Consider the following 25,410-nt stretch of genomic DNA (forward strand, 5'->3'; position numbering starts at 1 on the left):
AATAAATTAGAGACATCTGTCAACATATGCTGGAAACTTCTACCCAAAATAAATTCGTGACTTATTTTGACTTCAACAAGTACTGCCAATGGTTACCCTAGTAACTTTAGTAGTAATTTTATTCAGTTTAGCGCGTTGACTGTTAGATACCACTATAATCGTTTTCTCACGCTTGTACGATCAATATACGATACATATGTTATTTTAAGAAGTTGCTGAATTACAATGGAGTCCCTTCAAGAAATTTGTCAATACTTAAATCCGAATACGCGACTAGACTTAAAAGCTGTTGCATTAGAACATATCCTCAGTGAGTAGTTGTGATCAAAAAGTGTTCAATCTTTGTGATCCTAACCTCTTATTTTTATTAATTTTCATAATAATCTTTGAATATCAGGCGTAACTGGAACCACAGAAGGACGAGAGCTGCTATTAAAACTTCCAGATTTATTGACGCAATTAATTGCGTTGACACAAGATTCTTCTGCAGCAATCTCCAAAGATGCAGCTCTGGCTTTAATAAACATAACTGCGGATGAAGCGGGAACCAGTGCATTTTTGTTGATATCAGAAACTCACCCAAAGGATGGAAAATATAATTACAATTTAATACATGTTTGTATTAGGTAAGCACATTATTAACAAGACCAAATAACACTCTTCTTTCTTTTTTTCATCATTTGCTTTTCTTGATAGCTGTATAATGGACGAAGAAAGCATCTTGGCAGATCCATGCTGCATGATCCTTTCCAATATGACCAGACCACAGCACTTGGTTGATAGAGTTATAGCACTTATTGAAACAAGCGGTTATACATGGGACTCTATTGTGACAGCATTCACTGCAATTCATTACAACAATTCTGGAGCCAACCTTCATTATTTAGGACCAGTTTTCAGTAATCTCAGTCAGTCTCCACATGTGAGAAGGTGATCATTAATTAATCCTTTATAATTTATATCTAATCGCTAATTAATATGTTTATAAATTATAATTCATCAAATTGCGAATTTAATGTCCATAGGTATTTAATGGACAAAGACCGCAGTGTCATCCAGAGACTGCTTCCTTTTACAGAATATGCAAGCAGCTTAGTGAGACGCGGTGGAATTATTGGCACTTTAAAAAACTGTTGCTTTGATGTGCAAAATCATGAATGGTTATTAAGTCCTGAAGTGGATATTTTGTCATACCTTTTGTTGCCATTGGCTGGACCAGAAGAGTTTGATGACGAGGACAATGATAAATTACCAACTACTCTGCAATATTTGTCAGAGACGAAAACGAGAGAGCCAGACTTGGATATCAGGTGCAGAAACGTGTCTATGAAATCAATAATATTTCTAAATGGAAATTGTTATTTTTTTGTTGTGTTTTAGGATCATATTACTAGAAGCCTTAGCTCAACTTTGTGCAACAAGGAAAGGCAGGGAAATATTGAGAAAACAAAATACATATATAATACTCAGAGAGTATCATAAATGGGAACAGAATAAGAATGCGTTGTTAATCTGTGAGAATGTTGTAGATATTTTGATCAGGTACGAAATTTTGCTCCTATTTTACAATCTTATATCTTTTCCAATATTCTTTTTAAATTGTGATTCTTAGCGAATATTTCTTAAATTTTAGGACAGAAGAGGAAATAGGCTTGGATAATCTGAAAGACGTAGAAGTCCCCTCTGAGTACACAGAAAAATTCCATAAAATGGATCAAGATTTTATTAATAGTACATGAAGAAGTATCGGTGCAACAATAGGAATTGCCTCATATTTCATACATATTACACGAGAAATGTACATATTATAATAAAACGATAATTTACCTCAGGAGAGACGAGGCTGCGCGTGGTATTGCACTGTTCCCTTGCTTCGTTTGTTAAACTATCTTTAGTCAAGTTATCAGGTCCTGTGTAGCAACAGAGGATTGACAAAAATACAAACTAATAATTGATCATATTCAACCAAAAATCTTACAAACAGATCTATGCTAAATTGGATCAGCTATCATTGCGAATTATTTTCACGCATACATTAAACAGCAGTCAAAAAGACGAATAAAAAAATTGTTTACATCTCAATAGATACTTTGATCTATAAATAATTGTCAAGAATGCAAAAATAAAGGAAAGAAAATTTTACAAGTGATAATGCAGGTACTTGCAAGATATTCGTACACGTTATCAGAATGACGATATTGAATATTTTCCTTTTTTGTAATGTCTGTAGTGCGAACAGTAAATCGCTAATTTTAGCGTGCTCGACTCAGAGTCACTTTTGCTGAGATCAAGTCTCGCAGAAACGAGAATATGGTACCGTTATGGAAAGAACTGGTACATTTCTGCGAACCATGTAAATGACAGTACCGTTATTAATTAATATACACGCGCTATAATATCAATATATACGTAGACATTACATTCCCGTGATTTTTCATGCCAATTAGCTTGAATCAACTAAATAGTAATTGAATATCGAAAACGCGAGCTCAAGGTATTTCTTTAGTAAAAGACAAATAATATTCTAAAAGTAAAAATAGAAACTATTATCGCTGGAGCGTTTATGCGCTCGTAAAAAATAATTCGATATCTTTTACGTATTTCTTCCAGGACGTTCTCTTTGAAGTATTTATTTCAGTATTTACACCTCTTTGCTGAATGGTGTCTTTTTTTAATAAAAAATAAAAAAATAACTTTATATATATATGTATATTTATGTATAATATCTACTAAATCTGATCGAAAATTCTTTTTCAAGAATAGACTTTTCTATATTTTTTGATGTCAAGTTATAACATGACGATTGATCAATGATTTATACTTTATTTAATTTTAATTGCTAGGACAAATTGCTAGGATAAATTTCAATCTTTTAAACTTCTCGGTATCTTATTTTTTACTTAAGGTCGTGTAAATGTCATTACTGTATAATTTGATGCATTAATTTAATTTACAATCATCCTGTGATATAACTATATTTTCTAATCCTTATAATTTGCCGACCAGATCAAGTAGAGGGTGTAATTTTATCAAGGAAAAAAGGATCTTCATGGTAAGTAGCCTAAACCAGCCTCCAGACTAATGGAACTCTTGACGCTGGAAGCGTTACTGGTTCGCCTGCTGATTCTACTCGATTCAGCGCCGAAGATGGCCGCGATTTCCGCGCTTTTCTTGATCGAAAGGGCTTCGTGATGCGCTCCAGATCGACTGGAACAATGGGAAAGACATTTCTTGTCTCTGTCAGCGCCACCGACGTACACTAAACGGCCCTGCGTGTCTCTAGCACTAACGACTAGCACCTTCTCGCTGTCCGAAGACTGTTGAGACTTTCGTCCTGGATTGAACAGGTCGTAATCTAGGGCGAAGTTGTTCGAACTACCGTAGCTTGACGATGACTGCTTCTGGAAACGAATAAAAACAATAAGAAGCCTCGTTCATCGTACTATAATCAATTAAAATTTCTTCATTTATAATCAAACAAACATTTTTTCTAATAGTTGGAATAGATTGACGAACCGTTCATTCCTCTCATCTTAACAATCCTCTATAAAAGATGAAGAAATACAAGAGATTAGAAAATGAGTTGATAAAACAATCAGCAATCAACAATTTAGGAAACGATTATTTTACTACCTACGTTAATTTACCAACCAATGCTAATACACACGTTGTCACAAACTTACAACTATAGGCAGAATTCACTGCAGCGCTACCGACAGGGTTTTGCGAATATCTCGGAAACTAAGCGAAACCAGCGTATGAAAAGGTTGTTCAAAATATCGATTTCTACAACATATCCAAAAATCATTGGAATCGAAGATGAGGTAACTTTCCTACAGTTCGATGTAATTTAACTTGATTAATCTTACTCTGTGTCGTTAACGTTATTGAGACTGTTTAAGCGTTCCAAGGAACGAGAAAAACGCATATTTGATCAAACAATCGAATGAAAAGATAGCTTCGATATAGAATTACTGAACAATATATCGAATTTTATCTACAGGGTGGTTGGTAACTGGTGGTCCAAGCGGAAAAGGGGTGATTCTACGCGAAAAAAGAAATCGAAAATATAGAATACAAATTTAAAAATTTAAAAATTTAAAAATTTAAAAATTTAAAAATTTAAAAATTTAAAAATTTAAAAATTTAAAAATTTAAATATTTAAATATTTAAAAATTTTAAAATTTTAAAATTTTAAAATTTAAAAAATTAAAAAAATAACGTCAATCGAGACAACTATCTACAGTGAGATCCGTTATAACGAGACGTGATAAAGTGCACGCGTACCGAGCGAAAATTCAAAATCGATTTTCTCAAAAACAAAGCCTCGAACAAAAAATTTTTATTCTGTATTTTCCACTTCTTTTTTCGCGTAGAATCACCCCCTTTCCGCTTGTACCACCAGTTACCAACCACCCTGTATAACTGAAAAACTAAAGTACATGGTACGTGTTTTCATCAGATGTTTTTTACTTATCGCAATGTCTATAGATTCATCTCCTGAAATACGAACATTTACAACTCACCCTGTATAGGAATTAGGATATTTACGTTTCGAATTACCTTGAGTACATCCAAACCTTGGGAAGGCGTTCGACATCTGCCGGTCTTGACCGCTCGAGCTTTGTCCGGGCTTCCGGCTCGGCTGAGGGTGCCTTCAGAGGGCACGATGCCTCTCTGCCTTAACTGCTCCAGTATCGTCGGCCGGATCGGCTGCCGAGCACAGTAACACTTATTGCTTTCAGAGCAGCTGTCAGTGTCACAAGCACATACCACCGTGTTTGGAGGAACGTGAGGCTGCGTCGGGATCCTCCTCGACAACGAGCAGTAGCATTTGTCCGCTGACACGCAGGTGCACGACTCCGAATCGTAGCTACACTCGCTGCAACTCACGTAACCGCTGCTGCTCCTGTTCGCTGCCGCTCCTGCGCTTCTGTTTAGTCTTCTGCCTGAACAGAAATATCAGAAATTTACAGTGGCTACAAAGAAAAAAAAAGAGAAACATATTTGAACATATTGCATTATTTTACATACTAATTAATTAGGTTTAAGTACATTAAGTTTCGTATCATTTTTTAGTATTTTCATACGACTACAAAAATTTTCTGCTCTATAAACGAAATATACGTACATTTCCGATCATCTGCCAAAGAAACGTTTGGAACGAAAGTTAGTCAACTTGCAGTGCGCTATACATTTTGGATATTAAAAGTTTTCAATAAATTTTGAATCCCATAAAAAGTTAAGGTCGTCTTGAAACTTTTAATATTTTTGTTCAAAGCATTTCTTTGACGGATTGTCGGAATTGTCTGAAAAATGCTTGTACGAACTGTTCTACGGTATATAAACATATACGTTGTTTCAGAAAGTTTTACACCTACGGATACATCGGTTTTGTATCATCTTAATGTCAGATATTAAGAAATTAGAAATATCGAGACGATGCTGAAATATATTACAATACTTACAAGTGTCGCTATCTTCAGAAGTAGTATGGCAGGCGCCATTTTTACTCGTCCTCCACGAAGATCTTCTCTTGCCCAATTTATTAGCCAATACACGATTCCTATGATTGTTCCTGGCGTCGCAAGAAGAGCTACTACCGAAACTATCGTTCAGTCTTCTCGCAGGGAAGATCACGGAAGTGAATTCCGTCGGTCCACCCTTCAACCTCGACACAGACCTTTTGATGGCCCTGCCAAGTAAGCAGGTTCGACGACTGGATCGTCTTCGTTGCGGCCTTCGACGCCTCCTCATTATGCTCGCTGATCTCTGATATAGCTCATCCTGTGTCAATGTGGCGGCTAATTTTAACAAGAACTCTTTGTACAAGGGTTTCAAGTCGTTGAATGACATGCCTTCAGGATCTAGAGGAATCAAATAAAATAGTAATAGAATGTGATAATAGAAGAAGCATTTAATATGAAATAGAAAAGCATTTCATATTAACCTATTAAGGACTAGGCACAGTGAAATAGTACACAACGTGTAAAAGTTAATTAAAAAACGAAACTTATATGTATAAAAGAAAAAGAATTTCACAATATAAGTTGACAGAAAAAAAAATAACAAATGAAAGGTTGGCTTTCAATTAATCTGATAACAAAAGAAAAGAATACATATAATATTATTAACATAAAAGTAAGAGGAAGTGTTATAATAATATTGGTATAATAATATACGTTTCTTCCTCGTCATCGTTTCTATATTATTCCCATACAATTTATAAAAGAGAAAGTTGTAATTCATAAAAAACCAATATGGCCAACTATAAATTTGCATCTTCAAGTCCCTTAAAATTATTCAAACAATAGTAAATCTTCAATCTTGAAGCTTTCTCGATTAATACTTACCGATAATAGCAGCCAAGATGTCGTCGACACTAGTCAGACCCTCCTGATTCCTAAACTCATCAAAAAGTTCGGTAAATCCCAAAGGAGTGCCACCTTTGATACTATTAGGTCTCCTAGCGCTTCCAGGATTCAAAAAGCTTCCTCTCCTGGGCAACTCGACTCTGGTCATCAAATCTCCTCTATCCACGTCTATATCACTCTGAGATCTCTTCAATCTAGTCTCCTCGAGAGCCTTCGTAGCATCCTCAGACCTGCTAACAGGTGGTTCACTTCCAGCTCTGCTTCTCTTCCTGACTCTTGGCTGATTATGCTCCATCAAATTCAAATTCGACGTGGAATCGCTGAGTTGCTTCTTCAAAGGTTTATCCATGGTAACCACTCTGCTCACTCGTCTTCCAGGTGTGATCTTCTCTTGGTCCCTGGACCTTCTTCGTTCCACTGACACAGAATCCCCACGACTCTCCTGGCTCAACTGATAAATCTCGTTATTACAGGATCTACCAAAGAATATATCTTCTTGCGAACTCTTTATCTTTCCTGCTCCCAGTTTGCTACCTCTGCCACTGTAAATTTCTTCCTGGGCAAGACTGTATATTTTATCAACATCTTTAAAGTGTTCCTCATAGAGCCTCTCTTTGCTGTTTCTCTTCAAAGCTCGTTCGTACAATGCGTTTTCTTCGCTCTTGCAGCCTGATCTGTCGATCCTGTCGTAGATTATAACGTCTGACCTCGCAGAGTGTGTTTCTTGATCCTTAGACGCATCTCTCGAGGACACAGGATTATTCAGGTCATAGGAACCGTGAGATTTTTCGTACATTCTTTCCTCCACGTCATCTGCTTCTTTAATCGGAGTTTCTTGCGCCGGGCTCTCGATTTTCCCCGCTTTTCCAATTATTGGAAGCTTCTCGTATCTGTTAGAGACTGTCTCATAGAATCCATTGGCCCCTATGTCGTAAATCTTGTTCGCAGAATTATTCGAGTTTTCTACTTCGATTTTTTCAGGAGCGTTTATTTCTTTTTTAATTCCGAACGTTTTATTCTTCGAATTTTCGCGTTCCTCTTTCTTGGAAACTTTCGAGTCGAAGTTCGTCTGAATAGGACTGAAGCTCTGGACCACTGGAGTAATTTTTTCTTTCGGACTAGCCTCTTTTCTTCTTCCTCGAGCCTCCAAAACGTCTTCTGCTTTGATATCAGAATTTTTCTTCTTTCTTCTGGGAGCTTTTTGTAAACCAGATGATTTTTCAGTTTCCTCTTCCGTTACCGAACTGGACACGGAGGTTTTCTTCGTTCTTGGAGGTCTCACAGGATGTTGAGGAGTCGATCTGATAGCTTCCGATTGTAATATGTTCATTCTGGTGCTGAGCCTGCTGCTTGGACTCGGTTCTCTGACGCTGGAGGCTACCGAGGCTATGCTCATGCAACCGACGCCGTTCGTGTGCCTTGGCCGACGTCGATTCGCGTCCAAATCAGCGAGTAGAGATCTGTAGAGGGTCGCTGCAGCAGCCACTGCATCCTCTTCCGTCTCACACGCGAACGCGTGGCATTCTAGTAACCTGGTCGCCCCTGGTCGTCGCATTACTACTGCAAATATCGGTGAATAGTGGTCTGATGTCGTTTTCAGGCCACGCATTGTTCTGAAACACGTGTGTTTTAAATTTAGTTGTAATTTCCTAAATCGTTGTAAACCTACTTTTGTAGTTCTACTTGGGCTTTTGTTTGAATGAAGTATAACGCTAATTAAAAAATATCAACTATTCCAACGATTGAAAAATACGCCTCAAAAAACGGAGAATAATGTGGAGTAATTAAAAAGCAATCGTTTCTTATATTTATATCTATCATCGTAATAAATCTGAGAACCTAAATTCATTACCTGAAATACCTAAAAGCTTAAAATAATTACCTAAGACATCTAGAAAGCCAGATTAATTATCTAAAATATATACAAATTTTAGACGATTATCCGAAATACCACAAGATATAAATTTGGCTATCTAAAACACCTAAAACCTCAAAGAGGTTATCTAAAAATTCCTGAAATACCTAAAAATTCAAGATGCTCGTCTGAAATATCTAAAACCATGATAATACTGAGATACATAAAACTCTAAAATGATTAATCTGAAATATCCACATCCTGAACAAAGTTTCTCAAACCAAAGTTTCCCTGAAATCAACCGAATAAACCTTTTCAAAGTAATTTTTGCAATCCAAGCGTGAACTGAAAATTAATTACAGGTAGCCACAACGCTATTAATTTCACCTGATGGCGCTTTCCATCGCCATGCTCACCTGTACAAGTCTGCGTGCTTCTCCTCGCTTGTCTGGCTCTGTTCGTGATCACCGACCAACGGCAAGAAAGCGTGATGCAGCTCTCCCGATGGCATGCGTTTATTGCGAAGCCTCAGTGCACTCCACACGGCGATCCTGCGAAAGGGGTTGTTCTTCTCGCAGGTGTCAGACGTGCGGAAAGTCAACCCTCGTCTGGAGACTTCGAGTTCCGCCCGCACAGAACATTGGATTCTTTCCAGAAGCTGACGTAGGGGTTCTTGGAGGCCTCGAACGCTTGCCACGCGACCTCCCACAGGTGCTGCGCCCATATATTTCACCTGGAAGGATAATTTGATGGTCATTTAATGGCCATTTAATGGACACTTAAGCCCCTTTTTCATAGTGCACCAAATTACAAGAAATACAATAGAATGTGATTCTTCGATACATCGTTATAGTACTCTAAATTAGAAAATATCGAAGAGCATCATGTTCGTGGCAGGCACCTCGCTTTTTATCGACATCACCAGGATGAGAAAGAGGTAATAGCTCTACTAGAAGCACAAGGACGCGCCACGAACGACAGGATAATGAAAGTTCACCAAGATGCAAGTACGGTGTAAATTACGTAGATTAATCGATGGTGCGCCGTTATCGGGAGTTTTCATCGGCCATTAGCCCCAACTACGACCAGTGTAAAACGTTTCACGATGCGCGCGAAACACGTTTCCATTAAAAGCGAAACGTAAAGTATCGGTTATCTTCACGCTTAGAATACTTACTAAACCTTATCTCCTTATCTTCCATGAACGAAACGAAAAGTATATTGCCTGTCATAAGCGCGAAACCATTTTCTCCATTTTTATACAGGTACTTGGTATGAGATATAACAGATAGGATAAGTCCGGTTAGAAATATTTAGAAGTGAGCAGCCAAACTGAAAGTTCCTATTGCAATTTCTTTTTGTCGCGAGTTCGATTGTTGAGTCAACTTGTCCAATTCCACTTTTTTGTACAATTTGGATGTCATGCTGGTTTTGCAATTATGAAACGAAGATAAACGGTTCTCTACTTTTTTTCTTACGTTCTAACGAGTTTCTTTTTTCCACTGAACGTAATTTAGCCTTTTTTTTAGGAAAGGAAAGGCTAACTTGTTTCTTAATATAATTTCAAACTTCGTTTGGACATGTAAAATATTTTTGATACAATATATAAAAATTGAAAGTTTCTCTGAGGTTTTGTAGTTACGGGACGCAGCGTGTTTTCATTGGAAGAACATCAAAACACGCGATAAAGTGCCATTTTTATTCCGGTCTCTCGTGTCTTCTAAGGAATGGATATTTATTTCATGAAGATATAGACTGTAATGGCTCTTAATGAAGAAGTTATTTCTAAACGCAATTATGCGGTTATAATCAAGGCAGTAAAATGACGAATTCTTATCCTGTTCTGGAAGAGACAACAACGTGACATATTCTTTTATCATTCTACGAGTCTTTGTTTGCCATCCTCTGATGTAATGACGAGGCTGATTTGCATATTGGGACACACATTTGCAGATGATGGACAAATAGTCGATATGGTAATGGATTATATTTGAAAAGAATTGTAATTGGGATACCTTGACATTTTTACGGTTTATAAAATACGTAAAAGAATATATTGGATGTACCAAGCTCGAGTGTGTACATAATTTCCAGTGAATATGCATATAAATTCTACGAATTATTTGCAGTAAATTAATAGCATTTAAAAATTTTTAATGAGACGCGATTTTCATGATCGTATTGGTCAAGTTTGAAGATATTCTGAAAATGTATGTAATTTAATAGAAATATATATTTATCTAAAAAACACTAATAACTATCTTGAATGTATAATCTTTGTGAAATTAATATTACTATCATTATCATATATTGTTTGTACTAGATATTTTGTCACCCTTATATGCATATATATTTCAAAATTTTAGGATTCAATAATTGAAAAATTAAATAATCAATTTAATGTTAACAATGCGGTCCTACAATTACTTGTAGAATTAATTATGTATCTCTTTTGCACCCCACTGTACATTTAGAAAATGATTCTCTGCTCGATTATGTATAAAATTTCATAGATCTGTGTTAATGAAATTTCAGAATGTTTCACGTAACACGTGATATACGTGCATTGATGAAAGTTTCTACAAGTGTTCGAATACGTTTTTCATGAGACGCTGTATGGGTTCTTCTTGCGTCCCTTTTTCAAATTTCTCAGGAACCTACTTACCCATTTTCTTTATCGTCCCATCGCAGCCTCAGAGCCGCTATCTTTCATAAAACGTGCTCTTTATCCTTACATATTGGATGGTTAAGAGCTGATAAGTGTAAAAGCTCGTCAATTCGAAGCGTGGATGAAATTCTACAGGTCTTAAGATTGTATCTCTATGGGCGTCGAGGCAATGATCTGAAGTTGTTGCTGACCTCGACGAAGGCATCATCGAGGATGGCGCAACGAAACGATGCGGAAGAGGGAGGCCATAAAAGCGGGGCAATAAGAAAAATCCGCATACCGATCCGCGGCAACGAAGGGGAATTTTTCAATGCTCCAAATAGTCAGGAGCAAGCCCCGTCACGCTTCGCGAATCGTGAACGGAATGAAAGTGATGATTAAAAATCGCTGGGACCACGGCCGCTCGAGGAAAGTCATGCAATTTGTCTTTAAGAATGACTTAGGGTACTTATCGAGAGACTGCGGACTTTTTAGTATTTATGAAAAATTTGAAGATGCGTAAATGCACAGGATGTATATAACGCGCGAAAATATATGAAATATCCAAAGTATGGTACCTTTTACAATATTTAACAGATAAACCAATTTTTTATCTAAATTCTAATTATGTAATTACGTTCGGGAGAATGTGATTTTACATTTTCAGCACCGGACTGACATGACTGGAAAAAAACAAATTTTATTTTGTGTATTTTATATTATATTTTTGCATCTTTATATTTTATATTGTTATGTTATATGTAAAAGTATAGAGAATAAGGATACAAGAGGTAGAGTAGAATCTCGATTATCCGAGGTGATGTGGGCCCGGCCGATCTCGGATAGTTGAAAACAGAGATAATCTATTAACTTTTCTAAATTATAAAGTTCATAAATTATAAAATCGTAAAATCGTAGAAAACTTTTGATAGTACGATGTTGAACACGTATTTAGGTTTAATTAATTATTTAAACGGTTGAAAGTTTTGTTAACTACTTTCACAATACTTGACTATTTATACTTTCGTACTCTTCGCGTTGAAGTTTCGAAAAAAAATGAAGTTACCGTAAAGTTCAGAGCACCTCTGATAGTACAACACTTCGGTTAAACGGGGCTCGAACAACCGAGATTCCACTGTACATTCTAAGGTCAAGTTTAAATTGTAGATTTGAAGTCCAAATGTTAAGTACGAGAAATGTTAAGCTTGCTGATTAAAAAGTGGACCATAAGTGTAAATCAAACGTAATCAATATGTAATAACTGTACTTGGAGAGGAAGAACTATGAAAAATAAAAAAAGAAAGAAAGTCTTGTATCATTCTGTTGAATTGAAGAAAATGTAATATATCGTTCGATTTCTACACCAATTATGTTTCATACTTCAGCTATGTACTTCAACTAGGCTTTTCCCCGGAGAAATCAAATTTTGAAAAAGATTATGGCACGATATCGTGCGATGGAACTTGAAATCGAACGGAAATAATGTTTCCATAGTACGAACAATCCTCATTGGCATATTTTCCACCGTTCCCTAGACATCAAGAACGATATTCGCCTCCTACTCGATGAAAACTGCGCTCGACCGTGTCGCATAATTAGTAGTACGCAATATTAAGTGTTACGACGTTCTTAATCTCTGCCAGCACGTTTCGTTCTACTCTCATTCAACTAAATATTATTTAATACACGCCTGTATGGAAGCATCAGATAGCAAAGATATTTAATTCGACATTAAACAAAAATATTCGAAAAATATTCTTCATAATCATCCACCTAAATTCATACTTAACTAGAAGTAACACCAGACCATATTCCAGTTGAGCACAAAACTGCAAAAATTCTATTTTTATTACCCTTTTTCTATCTTTTTATTTTTTCGCTTCTCTTCGTCTTCGAACGAGCAAGCAGTTCACCAGACCAATTATACGTCGATCTCAATTTTATTTCCATTCGTAAATGTATCCGATATATTCGTTGATTTTTGTACACGAACGAATTGTCGAGTAAGTGAGGATTATATAAAATGATTAGAACATTTTATATTTTAGCAAACTCGTTTGACGTTCGAATAATTCATTCTTTCTTATATTCTCATATTTCCCATATTTGGACTACGAGTATTTATGCAGATTCATATTTTTGCAGATATAATTAAAAAAATGAAACTCAGGCAAAATATTGCTTTATGATTTTATATATTTTTCCATATTACGTACAATTTTGGATTTTCAAATTCCTCGTGAATGCATAAAAATCCCCAGTCTATTCGTATGCTCTGCTAATATTTCTTTTAAAAAATGCAATGAAATTAAACGAGAAAAGCAATAAGGAAAGACAGCGAGGCGTTTTCGTGTAACGTCCGTAAAAGTCCAAGGTTTTCGTAGCGAAATATGAAATACGCGGTCGGTGCGTGTTTCGAGGCGATTTTCAGGCCGCGAAGTAGGTGAATCCTTGGCCAAGGCGCGAACAGCTGCGAACTCGTCTCGAGAGTGGAACGAATGGCCATTCCCCGAGATTTTTCTGTGCACGGGGGCAGGGACGCGGCGACGCGGCCGTACGATCGAATTAACATAAGTGAAAATCCTCTTTTTCTTCGTGATCCCGTCTAATTGCAGTGAAATCTTTGTTGCGCGGATCCGCGCTGCATTCGACTCTACGACAACTGATTTCGATCGAATCGACTTCGTTCTCGTATCTCGACGAATGAATATACAAACGATAGAAGAAATTCGAACGTAGAATTTTCTGGCCAACTCTAGTTCAACAATGAAAGGAAAGCAATGTCTTCTAACGACATTTGAAACGACAAGTGCATTAACATTTATACTGTGATATTTTCTATATTTAATAAAAGAAAAATTCCCTCATAAGAAACTTTGACAGTAAAAGCAAAAAGAAACATCTTTTAATAATATTTGAATGTAAGTCGAGTATTTAATAATATCAAGTTAAGTGCATTGAAACTTACGCTGTAATATTTAAGTACAAAGGCTACAAAGGCTAGAACGTTTTAACATAAACGCCACTGTATGCATACTTTGGGGATCAATACACTACTAACAGTGATACTAACGATGAGTTTGATTAATGAGTGTACCAACAATGAGCGATAATATCGTTCTACAGGTTCCCAAGACTAGAGAAAAGTGTTTGGTGGCACGAAAATGACGAAGAACCACGGAGGAAAGTAATCGATATATTTACCGGTAAAATCGCGGCGGCGCATTCTCCAGGTGTTTCGCTTTCGGCTTCCACGGAAGCGAACATCGCCTCGATCCTCGCCTGCACGGCGCTGTTCACCCTTCTCTGCTCGTCCACCCCCATGTCCTCCAGATGATTCGAGTTCATGGTTGATACCGCGCCATACCAACCGCCAATGTTCGATCCGTAGATCGACCTGAATCAATAAGTTTCACTGTAGCCTTTTGGGAATCTTTTTATAAAAATTGTACTGTTTTGCGAAATTAATGAAGAAGTGTATCGTTTGTTATTTGAGTTTGGTACAGTACTTTTTTACTGGATCGTATTAAAAATTGTAAGGCGAGTTAACACAATTTATCAAGTTGTATTAAAAATTCTAAAACGAGTCTGAGTTGAATTACTAACTGAAAATCATACCTCGAATCTTCGAACAGGGCATCGATGCGAGCCTTGCTTCTGAGGGAGCATTCCGATGCGGGACCAGCCAACCGGAAGCCATCCTCGTAACAGGACATTCCCACGCAAGACATATTCGGCTCTAGATCTAAACTAGAGCACGATCCACGTCTGTATCTCTTTTAAGCTCCCTGGAGCTTTTCTCTTCGTCGTGTTTTCATCGAGCGACGTCATTCGTTCTGGAACAATTCAACCATCCTTATGAAGGATATCTAGTCTCAATCGTTTTCTAAATATGTATGTGCGATCTCCTTTCATAATTTTATCGATTAATTATACCAATGAAATAGTAATTACTTTATATCAAACAGCAATTCTTATAACTAGACTGCAGATATTTATGCCAACTTAAATTTTTATAAATGCAAGTAAAGAGATAGAATCTGAAAATAAGTAGAGAGATTTGTTTCACTCGCTAAATATTGTAACGACGAATGGCATACTTTCGATATTTTATATATTTTTTTATATTATATACACTCTGTGTATTTGTACAGTGTTAATAAATAATACAGTGTTATGAAGCAGAAACTGATCTACTTATTTCAGAAATCTGTTCTTTAGAAGTCTAATTAATATTAAGTATTATATAAATGTTAGGTATTATGTAAATGTTGAAAGGTTAAATACAAACTCAATGTAAAAAATCGTGTTTTATTTCATGGAAACACCATCTGTCCTATCGATCAATACATCTTCGCTTAATTGTGTTAATTCATGGAAGTACAACACAAAGATATCCACGTAAATTATTATATATTTAACAATATGTGTCTTAATGCGTTCAAAACATGTACATAGAGATTTTACTGTATTTTATATTTAAGGGATTTATGTAGGCTTATAGACCTGTTTAATTACACAGTGTCGCTATTGAAAAATCAACCACGTAGCATCTGTATCGAACCTAAGAATAAACAATGAACGCCTCAATGCTCGATAGAAATTTGTTCAGAAACACTGGCAGTTAACAAAGTTCGAAAGATTCGAAAGAGGTGAGATCTGGACAGGATCTCACCTCGTTTCCACGGACCCTTGCTGCTGGTCCGCAGTATGCGTTAAATTTATTCGAGAATACGTATCACGTCGGATAATGGCAATTAAAACTGTAATTGCAAGACGAGACTGGATGAAGAACGATCGACAGACACCGTTTCGAATCTGGGCTCGAGTAAAAGTGGCGGGCAGCTCGTAATTTCACCCTTTGAGACGGTACTTTTAATCAAGGCCATCGACTGTATCCTTTTCAAACATGTAGCGTGAAACGTGCTTGTTGGAACAGAGATTGTGAGACATTTATGATCGGTTATCCATCTTAACAAGTATCTCTGGATCGTAAATAGCTAGGACAAGTTTTTATCAGGTTACTTGTTTTTGAGCTACTTAATCACCTAACATTTTACATTCTAAATGATAAACATCATCAATGAAGAATGTTCATTATAATTTATATAGAATTCTACGGGTGTTGATTTAAGTTTTGGGGACATTAACAAAGAGCAGAAATTTATGAAATATTCAAAGCTCTAATTAAAGTTTCATATCGTAAGTTGCATTCATAGAACATGAAATTGCATAAACATCATCAGTCTAATTAACCTAATAATATCGTTCCTACGAACATTTCTCAGCCTATAATTCCCGACAAACATTTCGTGTATATCATCGAAAAGATTTACTGTCCCATAACTATGTCAGATGAATCGCTGTTTGCCTATAGTTCGTGTCTGCTCGCAAAACATAATAACTGGAACGTTTTTGCTATTGTTGCATCAGCGAATTCCAGCGAAATTTTCACACTCGTGGCGCCGCGCCGTCACTCATTTACAAGCTCGCCAATCACACGAAGAATATGGTTCTCCAAGTGGGAAGAAGGGATTGCATTTCGCGAAAGATAGCATTGTTCACCGCGGTAGAAATCGCGGGCACGCGGTACTCGATATCCACTCGTGTAGAATTATCGCGTGCATGCCATCAGCTTACCGCCGCTCGATTTTCAGCGCGAGGCTCGTCGCGTTTCTTTTAATACGTTGACTGTTGCACAGTTCCAAAATTTCAATTCTATTTTTTTCTATTCTTAACTATCAAATTTCCAATCCATCGTCCGCAGATATCATCCTCTTTTTATAGAACCAAACATCTATCGCAATCCCTCCTTATTCGATATTCAATTCTTCCTTCTTAAATTTCACGCTTTTCGAAACAAAAAGTGTATTCCAATTTCTATTTCTATTTGCCTGCAAATTTCATTCTTTTCTTGTAGAATTAAAATGGTTTACAAAATTTCAATTCTTTTTTTCGTAGAAATAGCCAATTTATTGTCAAATTTCATCGTTCTCCATACAACGAAAGAATTCGTTTAATCCGCCACTCAATTCTCACTTACGTAAAACCCAATATGTCATTGCGAAACTTTGTCCCCGATTGTATATAAAAATTGATCCACTCGACATTTAGATATTGATATCCTCAAAAACGTTAGCGATGTCGTCATTATTAGTGATTAACGCTACTCTTTATCATTCCACTTCAAACCTGTATAAGTGGCCTAATGGAAGAAAAAGGAATAAAGAATAACCGATAAAAGAATTTCTAACGCGAACCGTATGAAATTCTGTCGAAAATAAGTCGAAGGTACAGCGTATCCGTTGGTAATTAGAATTTCTAATTTTACGTCGTATTCTGCTGGGAAACGAAGCAGCGTGAAATCTTTTACAGTTAGCCGGATCGAGGGACTTTTCAGAAAGGCGTCTGTCGGCTCGCGTATTATGGGGAATAACTGTCGCTGACACGTACACGTAAACGGAGCCCATCTGTTCACGTGTTCACCGTTGCACGCCGAGGTCGTGACGAAACTGATTATCGAAAATTGGACGATTACCGATCCAACCAGCTAATTACGGCAACGGGAACGAATCGATTTCGAGATGATCATGGTTGGAATCCTGGTCATAGATTTCCAATTGAACTTTCAATTCGAATACTTGTTCGTTCGAATTATGGACTAATATTAAATCTAATGATTTTGATTTAGTAACACAATAATATCGATTGCAGATTTCTTTCAAGATTTGTTTTAATGATTTAGTTTCTATCCTACGTATGTGCCAATAAATAATTTTTGTATAAATATATTTCTGTGTTGGAAAATCCTACGTATGTGTTTCGTTTATAAATATCATGAAAATTTCGTTTAAATCCTAGTGATTTTTAATTTATGTTCTTCGTTTGAATATTTGGTATCACGTACATACTATGAAACCACGAAAGTCGACTGATAAAATTCTAATCTAATTCCTCGGCAATTTATTTTAAAACGTATTGTTTTTTTGATTTAAAAATAAAATGAATCTAATTGACAAGATGTAGTCGTAAAGTTAACGCATCGTGAACACGAGAAACAGATTTTGTTCAAATTTATGGACCACTATTTTGTTTCAGGTGCGTTTACAAAATGGAATCTTGTTGAATGCTTCATTAAGTTAAGGCACGGTCAATTAAGGACAATTAAGGCATGCGTTTAATTTTTACTCAAGATGAATAACGAGGGTAAATTTTACAACTGGATTCGATTCACAGTTATACGTCTCTTTGATCTTTAGCCACATCAATTAAATATTCCTATTTTCGTCTCGACTAAACCTCGTTGGACAAGATTCGTGTTTATTTAATTTTTCTACTTTAATTTCAAATCTTTGGAAGGAAAGAGACCGAATTATATCCACTGCAATCCTGTAGGATTCGAAAGTTACTGAATACAAATGTAAGTTTGCCGAAATTTAAAAAGCTTGAAGTTCCGAATATTAAAAGATTCAAACATTTGAAACATAATAACGATATCAACTTTAATTTAAAATATCTAATATTTGAAGTATTCAAAAATTAAGATATTCAAAATTTAATGATCCGAGGGAGAAGGTTTATATTATTTTAAAAATTCTTATTCAGGATCTCTATCGAAATATTAAAACATTTGTTCTTCTACTCTGCTATTAATCTTTCTAAGCCACTGGTTTTCTTGGTTTGCCAGTTTCCATTAATTTACAGCCAATTACAAGGTAAACCAATTGTTGGACGTTTAGGCGACTGTCAGCGCTACGGATGACGAAGGATCCTCGTTCACCGCGTTGAAGGCAACGGTATTAAGGTCGACAAACAGATTACAGCATCACGTGTCGACGAATCGCGTGGAGAAGCTAACATGCGCGGCCGGATTTAAAGCGTGTGTGGATCGTTCAACTTGCAATTACCAAGTTCACGGTTCGTTTACTAGCCGAGTTCGGTCTAATGGGAATCGAATAAACGAACGGAAGTAACCGGACGCACGAAACTGTTCGCGTGCCAGGGAAAATCGTATCGGAGTCGTCTCTTTGCGGTAGAAATGCCAATTTCGGATAAATAAATAAAATCTAGGTAGAAGAAAGTACAATTTAAGCAACCGTTCGAATTTCAGATGATGGAAGAAGATATCTGCTTAAAATCGAGGAGGTAGATGATATTTGTATTTCTAATTCTAATTCCTCATTTGTATTTCTAATTCTATGATATATGAGGGAGAATATAGAACGATAGTTTTAAATGGTTGAAAAATATTCATAATCTGACATACTACTCGCTTTAAACAAGTTCAAATCTGTTATTAAATAACCTTAGTTTCTCCATGTCAGAAGATTATCAGCAAATGTGAACTCTAAACAGCCTAACACATAATGAGAGTGAGTAAAAGTAGGGTACTAAGATGATTGAAAAGTACAATTTTAATATCATAATATCTACTTCAAACAAGTTCAAACCAATGATTAAACAGTCTCGTGTCGGATACAAGAAAGTGTAAATAACAGAGAACTACGATATCTAAAAAATAACTAAATCAAAAATAAATGGAGAACACAGTACCCCACCATAGTATTCCAGAGTCAGAGGTCCATCGACGCTTCTGTAGAACGTGATCTCGAATATGCAACAAGATATCAAAATTCATCCACTTACTTTCCAATGCTCCACGATCTCAATTTCGCCCAAAAATCCTCAAACAGAGTCTCCTAAACAAAAGTTTTCTAAAGTTTCTCGAAAAACACCAGCGCACCACCGCCACGAATCCCATATTATCGTATAGATCACTTAGATCGTATAGATCCACGGTTCTCCGGACTCCTCCATCTTCTTTGTATCGATACCACAATATGAAATGAAATGTAAGAAACACTTGTTCGATTTCAAATTTCACAAATTTTCAGCAGATAATCGATCGTTGTAACGGAGGACAATCGATTCTTGTAATTTCACAAATATTCAAATAAATAATCCAATTGGCGTAATTCCACAAATTGTCGATAGATTATCAACTGTCGCAATGAACAATCAATTTTTGTAATTTCACAAATTTTCAATGGATAATCAGCTGTTATAATTTCACAGATCTTCAATAGACAATCGACTGTTCAGCAAGAAATATGAAAAAACCGACGTTTTTCACGCGAAAAGAACGTTGCCGTTGACGATCGACCTTGGCCACGAGTCGATCCGGATGACCGTCGACGTGAAACTGCCGGGGATGTTCCGCAGGAGAGACTCGAGTTCTCTAGCCAGTGAGTCGGCTCCTCCACGCTGGAGCGAGGAGAAGGAGGAAGAACAGGAGGAGCAGGAGGATGAAGATCGACGGAGAGAGCCTTTCTGCTGTTCCACGGGAAGGGTGAATGTCTGGTCGCGGCTTTTTACCGGAAATCTTGTGCGTCGTGCCTCGCCTGACACGTACGCATCATTGCGATTAATTGGTCCAATATCGATATCTATTTCTCATGAGTTTGACGTTCGTGGCGTGGGTAAGAGATGAGAAGTGTTGCTGTGACCGATTTTCGACGAAAATCTAACGGTTTTGGGCTTTTCACAAAAATTTGGAATATTTGAAGAAATGTTAACTTTTGAATTTTTAATGGAGATTTGGTATTTTATCATTTTTTTCGGAGCATAGACGATCTTAGAAAATTAGTTTTTGAAGAAATGTTAGTTTTCGTTCGATTCTTAAGGAAAATTTGTCACTATCGGCCTTTTTGAGAAAATAAACACAGTTTGGAATATATTAGAGAATTATTTTTTGGAGAAATATTGCACTTTTGAGGGAAGTGGATAGTTTGGAAGGTGCGAAGAGATAATTTTTCTTCTTGTTTATTTTGCTTGTTGAGGAGAATTGTACACTTCAATATTTTGAGACAGAATTCGATGATTTGAAGTATTGATTTTCCTTTTGAAAGATAAAGAAGAAAATATTAATTTTGAATAGTAGGAAATATTAATAAGAAAAATGCCAATCTTTTCTCGATCGTGAGAATATAACAATTAATTAAAGACATTTTATGTTTCTTTAAGCAATCGCTACAAATTTAGGTATTAATTTTTCCAAAAACATCTTTTACAAAATTTGTTTCATTCCTGTTTCTTTTCGTTCCTTTTCCACTGTATCTATCATACGGAATATTCTTCAAAAAGAGACAGAAAAAGTAGGACACACGGGAATACCAATTTCGAAATTTCAAAGATCACGATTAAACGTTTCCACGTACTCGATGAGTGCTTTTGTGGAACAAAAGGTACTGGAAAACTACAATATACTACTGGTAATGATAGTTTATTAAAACTCCTGCGCTTTAGCAAGCCGAAGAAATTCAACAGTAGGAAAGTAGGTCGAAAACTAGTTACGTATATTATGCTAATTACTGTGCATTTAATGTGGTAACCATCATTCAGGGAAGACCGAAAGTATCGAGGAACTGAAAAACGTTCCTGTCTCTTATTACCATTATAATACTAAATTGAAACACTTACATCGAAGTAGAATTACAGAAGAAAACCAAACCCCATTGTCTCTCACAGCAGGAACACGTGTGATTACTATCGAAGAAATTTCGAGACGTTTTCTAACGAACAATTTCCCTCGAGAAAATAACCGACACTCTTAACTCTTTCGACTTTTGCGGCCCAAAAACAATTACTCCAAAGAATACAGCGAATACTTTCTAAAAAGAATATTTTCTATTCAGATAATGATCTGTTAATGAAAATGTCTGTCAATTAAACTGTTTAATAATTAAAATTTTTAAAATTTAGTTTCAATAAATTTCAATTAGTACCTAATTACAATTTTCAGAAAATCCAAAAATCCCAGCCCTAAAATCCTCCACTCAACTAAACGACAATCATCAGAAACCATGCCATTTTATCCGGTCCAAACAAAGTCCAAAGAGTCGACCTGAGATTAGCATATAGAAAGCAAACCAAAATTGTTAATCCATTAACATCGTCCCGAATTCATCTCTATAAATTCAAAAAGACAGCTCATAAACCAAAATGTTCAACCGAGATCAGACTATCAAACAACTATAACGAGATTTACTCTGAATATATACGGTAGCGGACGGAAGAAAGTTTAATAAAAGCTGGCACAATTTTACAAAATATGTTTAAATCTTCAATACAAGTCACCATTTATTAATATGTGCATGTATAAAACTAAATTCCAGAATATGCGACTATCGGTAACACAGTAAAAAATATCTAATATAAAGATTACTATACGAGCATATACGCGAATAAATTCCAGAATAAGTGACTGTCAACAACATCGTGAAAAATATCTAATACAAAAGTTATTAACACATTTTTATACACTTGTAGAAAATTTGAAATTGCAAAGTTGCATAAAATTCCTATAAAGACAGGTATGACGCAAAAGAAATAACAAACAGGTTTGTAATAAAGCAACTAAAAACTAGAAACAGTGAGAAGCGTTCGATCCATACTAAATATCAGTATACTTGTGATACCATTATAGTATCATTATACTTATAATAATACTTTTAATAGTACTTTTGATAATAATACTTTTCACTGGCATCGTATATCTAGTGACCAACATCTTTATTCTGTCCGGGAAAGGACGCGTGGGGTCAAGGAAACACATGGAGCAACGAGAACACGAAGAAAGAAAGGAGGAGGTGGAGGAGGAGCCTTACGGGAGAAGCTGAGGAGCAGTCTGGATTCTCTGGTTTCCGTCGCTGGTCCTCGTCGGCGTGGTAACGCGGTAACCGATAACGGTACCGTGCTTCGACGGCGTTCACCAATGTGAGAGTACTGTTATTCCAACGATGCAGTTGCCCTCTCTGTTCCACCATAGACTAGTTGGTCTTATTTGTCCTGCTCCTTCGCCGACCGGCGAGCGCGAAGCAACACGGATGATTGTTAGTCGTTCTTTAGCCTTCGACAGGAACGTTGTTGACGGAGGAATGCTAGAAAATTAAGTATGGAGTAGATTAAATTGATAAGAAGAATATCTTGGGAATACGTAACAGTAAATGGTAATTTTTTCGAATATCGAATAGGCGAGATTTTAGTAGTGGCAATGAAAGAGGTTTGAGAAAAATGGAGAGCAGGAGATTGGGTTCTACGTAAGTGACGATTAAATGAAATTTCTAATTAAAAAAATTAGATGTGGGGTTGAATGGATTGTATTGATAAGGAGAATATTTTGGAAACATGTAATGGTAAATGGTAATTTTGTGGATATCAAGTAGACGAGGTTTAATAGTGATAATGAGAAAGCAGTAAGAAAAGGATTTACATATGCGGCTATTAAATGAAATTTTTAATTTTAAGGGAAAGGATGAAATTTGTTTCTTACAATTAGTCGCTCTTGGACTTCAACAGGATCGTTGCCGTTAAAGTAAAGGATATTTACAGAACAATTATATTAACTTTTATTTCGTTAATAATAGATGCAGCACATGGACGAGACACGACCATTTTTGTTCATCTTTCTTATTTCAAACAACTTCGATAGTCATACAACTTGAAAAATACAAGTTTAGTTTCCTGAAAATGGGTAATATATCTATGAAATTTTAATAAAAAATTAATTTTTTGAACGGTGAAGAGGGCATAAAAATACGCGTGTAAGTTCATAACCAATTAAAAGAACAGTTTTGGTAATATGGAATTTGATTATTCGATTTTAAAATTGCTTACGCACATTTTGAAATAACGTTTATAAAAACATCTGCAAGTTGCAAAATCGACATATTCTATAATACATTCGCACTTTCTAAAGATCTAATTTATATTTCGAACGATGAAAAAGATCTATGAGAAAAATCCACGACAAAAATCTAGGAGAAAAATGCATCCAGTGATATTTCCATAAAAAAATATTTTCCCACACGAATGTTTCGTTTCTTTTCATCCTGAACTTGATATTCAAGCTGTGTGTGCCTAGATGGATCGCATTAGACACGCTTATACTTATGTAATAATCACTAATGTGATCGCTCATACACGACGAGATCAAAGTTCATCTTGAAATAAGGTGGACTTGGAAATAGTAATTTTAACGGTACAAGAACGTTGTAAAGTACCCTCGTTTATAGGTATATTCCCTGTCCAACCATTTGCATATTTTAATTTCTTGTTTACGATCCTTGTTTATCTGATCGCCTTTTTCTCCATTATGGCGACATTATCGCGGCGAAAGTAATCGTCTGAACGATAAACGCGCTCTCAGCAAATTCTTCTGCTTTCTACCGACAATTATTCCACGAATTTAGCTTAAGCCCTCCCTTTTTTCAATTCCAATGTTTGAGACATAATCCCTTGACACAGGCAATAATTGATATATCAATGATTTATTTATTCTAGATATTAAGGTAAACAATTATTCACCAGCCCTTGAATTAGTAAATTTACATTTCAGATCCTGCCTATGCTTCCAATTATATATATTCATAAACAATCATAATTTGGAAATTATGTCAACATTACTGTCAACATTAGTAGGTTTATTAAAAATGAAACACGATATTGTAATTAAAACTATTTTCATAGTAATTGAGAATTATTTCTTTCTTATTCGTAAAAAAAAAGATTTGTTTCGTTTTCATTCTAAACATAATTAGCGAAAAGAGAGCATTGTTAATAATTAAATAATAATTAAATAATATGCATTTATAGGAAAAGTAAAATTCCAAACAAGAGTAAAATACACGTAATATACAAAAATATACAAAAACATACAAAAATATGAAAAAATATGCAAAATTATGCAAAATTATGTAAAATTATTCCACAACATACAAAAGTATACCGGAATATATAGAAATACAAGAAAGTATGCAAAACATTCAAAGTACAGTACTTGCTATAATATTTAATTGATGAAATAAATCTCTACTTATAATCGATTACATTTGCTTAAAATTAGGTTTATAAAAATACGGACTTGCATAAACATCTGTGACGCAGTTTCGGTGAAAAAGAAAAAGCTGGCCACTTTTTTACGATTTATTCGAAAGGAACGTAAAACTTGGGGGGGAGGGGGGGACAAAGGCTGTTAAAAGCTGCAAGAATCGATATTGACAGTAAAAAGTGATTGCACGTACTCTTCAGGTTCTCGGAAGACAGGCGAAGTTCCTCCTTTCCCATGTTTGCGGTTACTTTGATTAATACATGCCGGCAATTTTACAATAATGTCCAGTTATTTTATGCATTGTACCATTATACGGCTACGTAGGTATCGTTTCATTAACGACAGCTGGTGGATACCGCTTCGAAGCGGAAGTTATCGTGGCCGCTGATTTTTCATCGACTCGCTTTCGCAGCTGTCGCTGCCTCCTATTTCTTTTTTCAATCGCTGGTTATGCAACGTTTTTGTACAAATATCCAAGTTCATAAATATATCCTGTGGTATTTGCTAATTATCTCTAGCATCGTTATTTCTTCTATAATCATATCGTTTAACCATATTTTCACATTGATTCTTCAATTACTTACATTGCTTTCTTTCGAAGGTTCGATATTTTTGCATTTCTGGTTATTGCAGATTTTTGCACAA

The 25,410-nt window shown here is 35.8% G+C and overlaps 2 protein-coding genes across 4 annotated transcripts; one reads left to right on the forward strand and one right to left on the reverse strand.

Annotated features, from left to right (window-relative positions):
- Positions 1 to 157: 157 nt before the first annotated feature.
- LOC117216699 (protein HGH1 homolog) lies at positions 158 to 2,152 on the forward strand. The gene is made up of 6 exons (XM_033463632.1): positions 158 to 310; positions 398 to 626; positions 697 to 930; positions 1,026 to 1,310; positions 1,381 to 1,542; positions 1,634 to 2,152. The coding sequence occupies exons 1-6, from the start codon at positions 226 to 228 to the stop codon at positions 1,737 to 1,739; spliced, it is 1,101 nt and encodes a 366-aa protein (XP_033319523.1). The 5' UTR covers positions 158 to 225; the 3' UTR covers positions 1,740 to 2,152.
- Positions 2,153 to 2,853: 701 nt separating this feature from the next.
- Positions 2,854 to 25,338, reverse strand: LOC117216713. 3 transcript variants are annotated; one of them, XM_033463656.1, is made up of 10 exons: positions 24,959 to 25,338; positions 22,629 to 22,816; positions 14,496 to 14,713; positions 14,082 to 14,274; positions 8,647 to 8,963; positions 6,355 to 7,988; positions 5,470 to 5,868; positions 4,775 to 4,950; positions 4,565 to 4,714; positions 2,854 to 3,401 (listed from the first exon to the last, which is right to left on the reverse strand). In XM_033463656.1, exons 3-10 carry the CDS (start codon positions 14,606 to 14,608, stop codon positions 3,048 to 3,050), a joined length of 3,336 nt encoding a protein of 1,111 aa, XP_033319547.1. In that variant the 5' UTR covers positions 14,609 to 14,713; positions 22,629 to 22,816; positions 24,959 to 25,338; the 3' UTR covers positions 2,854 to 3,047. The 3 variants fall into 3 exon arrangements, with proteins under 3 accessions (XP_033319547.1, XP_033319545.1, XP_033319546.1); XM_033463654.1 differs by having other exon boundaries at positions 4,565 to 4,950; XM_033463655.1 differs by lacking the exons at positions 22,629 to 22,816; positions 24,959 to 25,338 and adding an exon at positions 19,524 to 20,348 and having other exon boundaries at positions 4,565 to 4,950.
- Positions 25,339 to 25,410: the final 72 nt, after the last annotated feature.

Source organism: Bombus bifarius, unplaced genomic scaffold (assembly GCF_011952205.1).
Source record: "Bombus bifarius isolate JDL3187 unplaced genomic scaffold, Bbif_JDL3187 scf7180000007973, whole genome shotgun sequence".
NCBI lineage: Eukaryota > Metazoa > Arthropoda > Insecta > Hymenoptera > Apidae > Bombus > Bombus bifarius.

Excerpts from the sequence above, each read along its gene's own strand:
- LOC117216699 (XM_033463632.1), top strand. The coding sequence starts at position 226 with ATGGAGTCCCTTCAAGAAATTTGTCAATACTTAAATCCGAATACGCGA. Across the intron at positions 311-397 it reads TGCATTAGAACATATCCTCA|GCGTAACTGGAACCACAGAA; the intron begins GTGAGTAGTTGT and ends TTTGAATATCAG. Across the intron at positions 1,543-1,633 it reads GTTGTAGATATTTTGATCAG|GACAGAAGAGGAAATAGGCT; the intron begins GTACGAAATTTT and ends CTTAAATTTTAG.
- LOC117216713 (XM_033463654.1), bottom strand. The coding sequence starts at position 14,608 with ATGTCTTGCGTGGGAATGTCCTGTTACGAGGATGGCTTCCGGTTGGCT. Across the intron at positions 5,869-6,354 it reads CATCTTGGCTGCTATTATCG|ATCCTGAAGGCATGTCATTC; the intron begins GTAAGTATTAAT and ends TGATTCCTCTAG. Across the intron at positions 3,402-4,564 it reads AAGGTTTGGATGTACTCAAG|AAGCAGTCATCGTCAAGCTA; the intron begins GTAATTCGAAAC and ends ATTCGTTTCCAG.